The sequence below is a fragment of the Acanthaster planci genome, linkage group LG16 (genome assembly GCF_054643075.1).
Source record: "Acanthaster planci isolate LZ-2023a linkage group LG16, COTS_SCS, whole genome shotgun sequence".
Taxonomy (NCBI): domain Eukaryota; kingdom Metazoa; phylum Echinodermata; class Asteroidea; order Valvatida; family Acanthasteridae; genus Acanthaster; species Acanthaster planci.
Window position 1 is genome coordinate 3,600,702 of NC_141792.1, and position 8,516 is coordinate 3,609,217.

Sequence of the window (8,516 nt, forward strand, 5' to 3'; positions counted from 1 at the left end):
AGCTTAGGCCGTGTTCGAAACGGGCTTCCAGAGCTACGGCTGGGTCTATTGCCTTAGTACGCATCTCCACACACTTCCAATGGAGCGAAGACCTAGACCTAGTTCTAGACAAGAGAATCGGATGCAGCCTTAGACTGGAGGGATCGCGTGCAGTTGTTCCATGCTATTTAGTATTGTGACGGTTGATTGCAGCCCTGGTCCAAGGTTTTTCTTTCGTCGTTGAGGTTTACTGGATGCAGGTTTCCGTTAAAGTCCAGTGAGGACTATTATAATCGCCTTTTTAGTTGACTGACCCCGTGTCATTTATAATAACTTTAAGTGGGTGAGGGTTACTTGAGTTACGGTACCTTGAACCTTAGCTGTCAGTTTTGGAAACTGTGTTGCTTAGTAAGGCAGTAGAGATTATCGATGTGAAATCCTGCACTGCTGTATAATTTCGAAGGTTACCTTTGCTTGTGTGATCCAGACTCGTCTCATTCATTAACCTACGGCCTATTTCTCAGACTTGAGGGTTACCTAATCAGAGGCGGATCGACAGGGGGTGTGGTTGCAACCCCCGTTAAGCTGCGGATTAAATGGCTACCAGTGAAATGACGGAAAATGAGTAGCCCTATCAGAAACAAAATCCTGGACGAAGACTGCGCCGTCCATCTTTCCATCTATAGTTAAACGATTACATCGATGTCCTGTGCATCCCCTTAGCAGGGCATCCCTTCAGTATGTCCATCACCCCCGCCTCGTTTCCTGGAAGCTAGATCCGTCCCTGCTAGTTACTTGAGGGTTACCTTTAGTTACTAGAGGGTTACCTAGCCTACTTGGTGATTACCCCAGTCACTCTAAGGGTTCCCCTGGTTACTGTGAGGGCGACCTTGGTTACTGGAGGGCTACCCTGATCACCGTGAGGGTAATACCCTAGTGTAGATTGAGGGTAACAATCTTTCTTATTAATTACGTCAGTGGTGTAGTTGACCACGTAGGACCACCTACCCGTGAGTACTACATTGTATTTGTATATAATTAATTACTTTTGTGGATAAACGGTAATCGAAGCTCTGACATTGATCAAACCAATTGCCTTCGAAATCACTTGTCATTGTGAGATTTAGTCCCTTATCGCTTGTATTGGCATTGGCATGGCTTTACTGACGTTGGAATCACTGACTTAATTGATAAAATTGGTGGTAAACTTCCACCAAACGAACAGCCCTTAAGGAATAGTCCATCGTTCGTTAATTGATATCCCCCTTGCGTTTGGGTAGCTGCTCATTCTTGCGTTAGGTTAAAAAGTATATTTGTGGGGTAAGGCCTGGTCAAACTACACCTCCAATTAGACCAGTTTTCTGGTCCGCCACAGAAAATTGTCAGTTGTCCCGCCAGACGTACGCGTCTACATGAACTGGTTGGAAACGTCTTGGTGATCCGATCTTTTGTCGACGTGTTTGTATTATTAGCTTCATAAACTTAGCTGACAGTTCATCACGTTGATTTAAGAGGTGGAAAAGACCAATGGAAACTGGTAACAGCAAGAATGATAAAAGAGAAAGTGCGTTTTTCTTCAAACTAATAGCCACTCCTGTCGACCCAAACTCACAAAGATTACACGAAAACAAATAATCCAACACAAGCAATCCAACCCCTGCAAATACAGAAAAGAAGAAATAAAACAAAACACAATCGGTTTAGTGGTAATGAAAACAAATTTCATTTACCCAAACCTTTTTTTCTGTTTGATCTCCCGCTCGTAGCCGACAAGTCGTATTAGCAATTCGTCCATGATCCGATCTTTGATCCGATCTTTGATCCGATCTTTGGGCATGCCGGAACAAGAATAAGAGCTGTCTAGGGATTTCCGAAGGGTCAAGGTCCAGCACCCTCGTGGCAGGACTCCACTGTAGGCGAAAAACCCTGAGTTAGACACCCTTTAACGTAGTTAAGCTCCAAACAGCTTTCACTCTGTTTTAGAGCCTTCGTGCAAAGCTTTCACGATTTATCTTAGCCTTTCGTGCTCAGAGGAATCCACCCATGACCCCAGTTATATTTGAAAACAATGAATTCGTTGAGGCGGCAACCTTCTTGAGTGATGGTGGATGCATTTCAGCGACATTGTGAGTGATCACATCCGTCTTCTTGGCGTGGTGTGAGAGTCCTACCTGGTTACATCAACACACGCAACAGAAGCTCTTTATAGCCTGGGAGGTTGTGTCAGAGGGATTGCTGGTGTCTTTAGCGAAACTGAGGTCAGTCAGGGTTCCTGAAGGGTACCCAGCTTGATCTCCCTGGAGTTGGCGCGAAACCAAAATCCCCCTTTTGTTAACTGATGGCTTGTCGAAAGGTAAAATCAAGGACAACGATGGGGTAAGGGTATCCCCCTGCAAGAAAACAGCCGAATTGCTGTTGGAGTCCCATAAGAGACCATTCCGAGTCAAAACAGTATGGAAGTAATAGGCTAACGATCCAAACACGTGAAACAAGAGAGTGGCGCTCTTACACCAGAATGCTGAAGATAGTATTTCAACACTGACTGGAGGGACCACGTGTCCGACAAAGCCCTGTAAGGTACACTACCGGAGATCTCGCAAATGATCGCATAATATGGCGGAAGTGCCTACCGGTAGAACACTGCTCCAGACATCCTGAACTGCCAACAAGCCGTCCTGCGTTGTGGGAAACTATACGCTTGGGACAAGACCGAGGAAAGGACAGGGGGTGAGCTGTTTTGGTGTCTCGAGGAGAGATGGAGCGGAGACCATGACTAAACTAGCTGCATGCATACTGTGTGTAATAAGGGGGACAGGAATTGCCGCTTTTGACGCCAAGAAGAAGAAGGCCACTGCCCGTAAGTTTTACTGTTTTTGCAACTTCCTGAAACAAACATTTGTATAGGAAAGGACTTGGCACAGCCATATTGTCTTTACATTTTGTACTACACTATATAAGCACCCATACTATAAGAAAACAGTATAAAATCTGACAGAAACAGCGCCCCAGGTGACTTACGGGGAGAAGCTGGCATCCGACTTTGTTTGGAAATTGAAGATTGTGGGAAGAAGTTCACCTTTCTTCCGTTTCTATAAGGGTTAGCCACGCCGTTATTTTACTCGCCCTTCGCGAAAAGTACCCCAAAATACCCCCCCCAGTTGAATTGCACCCCAAGCGGCAAAAGAAAGACAGGTTTTCCAAGTAGGTTCTTGCAACGCGTTCTGCGTGTTCACAAAGACCATTAAAGAATAAATTCGTTATGCGTACTCAGCGTGCTCCGCGTCAAACACGCAATTGATCTCCGTAATAAACACCGTACATGTACATGTGCACCGTGACTGCGATCTAATCACTTGAAGTTTATTCTGCAAATGCTTCATATGTTGAGAACAGAGTATAATTAAGTTTAAAAAGTAACTTTGTTGGTATGGTTGCAAATTGTGTACTGTCCCTTGAAGTGGACATACATAAAGTTGGTGTTTTTTTTATTATCTGAAACAAGCCCCAAGGACACTTTTCATCTCAGTTCAATTCAACTCATTTATCCCCAGGCTGGAAACTCATTAGTGTCCTCACCTGTTTCTGGATAGTATATACGTTCTGTAGTTTGGTTTGATTTATAGTTAGATCAAGTTCAATTCTTGTGTAATAATGAAATCCAATTTTGACATTCACAACATCAGACGAAATAACAGTTGTGCATACTGGAATAGCCAGATTTGAAGTTGAAGAGGACAGCATACATGTGTTTTTAACCCAATCCTTGACAACGGCTTAAATGAATGTTACGATGCAAAACTAAATACAACGGGAAGTGCTTCACTGAATGCATATGGTTTTGGAGTGGGACGTGTCCTTTGCTGTAGCATATTCACAGTTAATTGAAATGTGGTTTACTGCAGCGCTTAACCCCGACCAGATCTTCACTTGCTGCCCAATGCACTGCAGCCAGACCTGCGGATCCCGCATTGGCCTAATCGGAGCGTGCGTGCTGTTGACGTGCCCTGGACCACTACCTTAATTAATGATCTTCGTTCGCGAAGTCAAGCCCAGAAACACGGTACATGCACATACATTATGTATACCATTCATATTGTACTGCAGCCGAATAAAACATTACTTTAGTTTAAAAAATAGGCAAAAAAATTGCACAACCGAATTTTCATTATTTCATAATAGTTGACATTTTCTGACCTGAATAATACGGGATGCTGGCTGTTTGCGTTCATCAAAATTGGGCCGGCAGGAATCGGCAGGGCGTGATTGCATCTCGGTCACGGTGCACAGTACACGTACACCGTGCACAAGCGGTATGCTTGCTTATTGGAGTTCAGTTCAGCAGTAGGCCTACTGGATAATTCATAGTTTTGACTCGCCAACCTACGGAAAAAAATTGCGCCAGCACAGTAATGTGTAGTCTTGTTCAATGAAAAATATTCCCTCCCCAAGCTTGATAAATCGTAGGTCAGGTATCACCCACCGATATAAATAGATCATGACGCAGCATGTCAGGGGTTAAAAGGCAAGTCCCGGGTGGGTACTTTGAAAACATGCAGGAAACTCCAAAAATGCGTGGGAAGGGAGCAACATTGTGTTGCGGTGGGCAACAAGCAAAAGAAAAATATGTATATCATTATTCGTGCAGACAAGACCGGAAATCCCCTAACATCAACAATGCTATCCGAATATGGACGGGACAAATTCAGAACATTTCGGCTATTTTAGAAAGCAGGAGGAATTCCTCCGGTTTTGGTGGCATTGACATTGCATTACTTAACCCTTGATTGGACACGGAAAAACAGCATCATCGGATCTAGTATCCAGAGTAAGTCCTGTGCTGAGCCTTGAGCGCAAGTCACGTGTAGCCTGCGCGCAGGCGTAATTGCGATAGCTGTCGGTTAGCGAGGCTGTGGGGCGCGCAAGCGATGACCGGACGTCCTGATTCAAGGGTTCGGTAAGTGGCTTGGTAGTTTGAGGGGCTATTTGGTGGTGCGGGAAGATAGAGTTCCTTATACGAGCTTACGGTCGATACCAAGGATGGATCGCTTATATCTCACACCGTGAGTTGCGCGCGGCGTAGTCCTGAGAAAGCCCTATAACTTATTACGGTCCTGTAGTGGCATTAGATGAACAGGGAAACGTGAAGATAGCTAATTTCACCAGTATTAATCTTTTATCATGACTTTGCATTCTCCATTTTGAAGAGTTCAACAGAGAGACAGGCCGTGCTACGCACATGACTTATCCCCCCCCCTCGGGCAACTGCCGACAAACTTTAGAGGGAAACGGCTGAAGCTCAACGTAATCATAGGATTTGATTTTATAGAAGTTGTCTTTGCAAGAATTGTAGGACAACAGTATGCCCGCATTACCTTCACAGATAAAATGCATGTACTCAAAGTTTTAGACTTGGTTTAAAGACTTACCTGTAAGTGTATCGTTATTGTGCGATGACAGTGAGGGCACTGTCTCCGGGCGAACCACCATCCTACACAGAGGTCGAAAACGAATCCTAGCGCCCTCTCTATTTTGAACTAATCCATCAAAGCTAAAATCACAATGCCAAGGTCTTAGAACCTCAGACTATCTACTATTACAGCATTTTGTGGCTTGTGGACTGCGTGTTTTAAAAACAAAACAACAATAAACATCAGTGGAAGCAACCAGTGGGACTTCCAGTTTGCGGTGTGGATAACCAAAGCATAGACTTCTAAACTGGAATCTTGGAAACTCGTCCTATCTGATCTCATGTTTTCGAAAGTCGACAGTGCACGATTGTGCTAGTCTGCAATCACGGTCACAAAGCGCCCTCTCTTGGTCCCGTATAAGCCCAGTGAGCAGCAACCAACAGACAGGCGTAACCTTGCTTGAGATTTCCTTTGACGGGGATCACGATGTGGATTCCAAAAGCTTTGATGGTGTGGCTTCTACTTTGTAATTTCTGTTTGACACTAATTGTGTTTTTTTCGTACATTGGTCCGATCTGGCAACCCCGGAGAATGAAAAAACCGGCATCGGCCGCTCATCAACTCTATCATCCAACAAACTGCAGCAGTAGGCTTGGCTCCATTGTTGGTCCAAACGCGACGAAAGCAGTAAACGTCACACACCGGAAAACCACTACCCACCAGCCGTGGTGTTCTGGACGACCTGCTATCGAGCTCGCCAAGGGGAAAAATAAAAGCCAAAACTCTGGCATCAAGGAAAAGTACTTCTTAACTGCTGTTTTGGTGTTTCGCATCTACAAAACGGACTTCTCTCATTTTACGATCAGAGAGATCGTGCAGTGGTTGCAGTACCTCAGTTACACAGGTGTTGAGCATGTGTACGTTTATGACGCCTTTCACAGCAGGAATGAATCTCAGAGAGAAAAACTGCATTGTTTCATTAAGACTGGTTTTGTGACCTACACCGACTGGAGTCACAAGGCTATACCGGAAGTGAGTATAAAGAGGGCACACGCCACGCAGGAGCCCGCTTACCGGGACTGCCTCAATAGATTCGGCCGTCAGTTCAAGTGGCAGACAGCTATCGATATCGACGAGTACCCTTACAGCTCCAAGGATCGAGCACCGGGATTCTTACGCCGTGTCGTCGAGAAGGTCGCCCGATTTAAAACGCAGAAGCTCGGTCAGATTTTCATGGAGAACTACCTGTTTCTCGGTAAGCCCCTGAATGACACCGAGCATCCGGTCTTGATTGACCGTCTGTGGCGGAGAACCAAGAAGAAATGGAATTACAGTACGAGGAAACCAATCTATCGCCCCGAAGCCGTGAAGAAGGCAAGAGTGCATGACAATCTGCTACGTCAAGGATTCCTGGGACATTTTCCTAAGAAAGAATTACTGAGGATGCATCATTACCATGGAAATCGACACAAAAACTTGGGCGACGCAAAGATCCTGAACATAACTGAAGAGGATTTGGGTATGGAAATAGCCACTACCGCCTTGCAGCATTGCATCGATGGATGTCACCTTGGATGCCGCTAGTGGCCGCCGTTGAAAAGCCCGATAGTGATTAATTAAATTTAATTTGCATATTTTTTTAGGTCCGTCAAGAACACGGGCGATTCAAAGTGCAGCGTCCAGCCTCTTGGTTGCACCAGTGGGAGGCCAATTTTCGCTGCGCATAGTGGGAAAAGCGGTCAACAAATTTCATTTGCTGAATGCGCGAGAGAAACTTAATTACTCCCGATGTTCCTTTACACAGCTATTTGGATAGAAAATTAGTAAATGCCTTTCAAGTATAAGTTTCATTATGCGCTCCCAAGCTCAAGACAAATAGCCACGGATGATGTTTTTGTGGGCAGTAAACTTGAAAAATGCATGCCTTTCCTTCCTACATTCTCCTAGTGCCAGACACAAGCAAGTGGACTTGAAAGTGACATTAAAGTTTGAACTTTCATCAGTCGAAATTTATCAATTTATAGTACTTAAAATTTATAGTACTTAAAAATTTGTAACAGTACTATTACAAACACAACGCATGAAATATCCTCACAGTTTTGGACGTTCAAACCAAGATTCTATAAGTGCACACGTGTCGTGCGAACCTAGCTTGAAGTGTGGACCCATGTTCAGATGTTAATGTAGACTCCATCAATAAGTTCACTACTAATGTATGTATTTGCCCTTCCCAGCGCCCTGGGTGCATGTTTGTGACAAGTGAACACGTGGATGATTTCACTCCAGTTGCAGAAAAAATGTGTTAGTTTTCCTTTCATCTTCACTTCATTTGTTTTTAAAGCGCTCGGTGTAGTCGTTAATGCAGGCCTGCAGACACGAATAGTTTAAAAATGCGCAGAGCGGTTTATTTGCTTTCATCAATGTATTTTTAGCAATAACACATCGCTGTTTCGGCACGGAAAAGCGGTTGTGCGCACGCGCAAGATTTGCGCCATTTAAGTGCGCCCTCTTGTGGTAAAAAGTACTATGAATATTAATGAGCTGAAAGGATCACCTTAATTAAATCCTTTTTGAGAGGCACTGTGTTAATGAATATTTATAGAATACGGCTTATTAAAATTTTTTTGGTTGCCGGATACGCGTGAGAAGAGTCTGAAATGTTAAAATGAATGTCTAAAAGTTAACGTCTGTTTGTGATTGATCGACGATTACGGGATTTTTGACCGTTGTTAAAGCCTCAAAAGCATTGCTCCTAGAGTTTTGCCAGTCTAGGCTTGACATTCAGCGTGAAGAATGGACCTTTTACAATGTATTTGCGCTCTGTGAACTGTGCAAACCTAACGGTACGCATTTGCAAGGCATTACACGACACGCTGATTTTTGCATTGATACACTACATCTTGGAGGAATATCCACGAGAGCTCTACGTGCGTGATGGTTTCATGGGCGCCCTCGCCGGCACCGTGGAGGAGTTGCTCCGAAGTACTTGCCGTCAGGTACCTATCTTCAAATAGCATTATTTTTAACCAGTTTGACAAAGACAAACATATACACGACAAATATGCCTGTGTGTTTACTCCATTGCACAGTACATGTACGTTCATTTATAAATATGTCGGATTTTGGTTT

At 44.3% G+C, this 8,516-nt stretch overlaps 1 protein-coding gene across 1 annotated transcript; it reads left to right on the forward strand.

Annotated features, from left to right (window-relative positions):
- The first annotated feature begins 5,477 nt into the window (after nucleotides 1-5,477).
- On the forward strand, nucleotides 5,478-7,787 carry LOC147796408 (uncharacterized). Its single transcript, XM_087147585.1, has 2 exons — nucleotides 5,478-6,761; nucleotides 7,031-7,787. The coding sequence occupies exons 1-2, from the start codon at nucleotides 5,874-5,876 to the stop codon at nucleotides 7,112-7,114; spliced, it is 972 nt and encodes a 323-aa protein (XP_087003711.1). The 5' UTR covers nucleotides 5,478-5,873; the 3' UTR covers nucleotides 7,115-7,787.
- Nucleotides 7,788-8,516: the final 729 nt, after the last annotated feature.

Bases quoted from the DNA above. Each gene is read 5' to 3' on its own strand.
- LOC147796408 (XM_087147585.1), top strand. From the start codon at position 5,874: ATGTGGATTCCAAAAGCTTTGATGGTGTGGCTTCTACTTTGTAATTTC. The intron at 6,762-7,030 runs GCAAGAGTGCAT...ATATTTTTTTAG, and splicing joins GCCCCGAAGCCGTGAAGAAG to GTCCGTCAAGAACACGGGCG.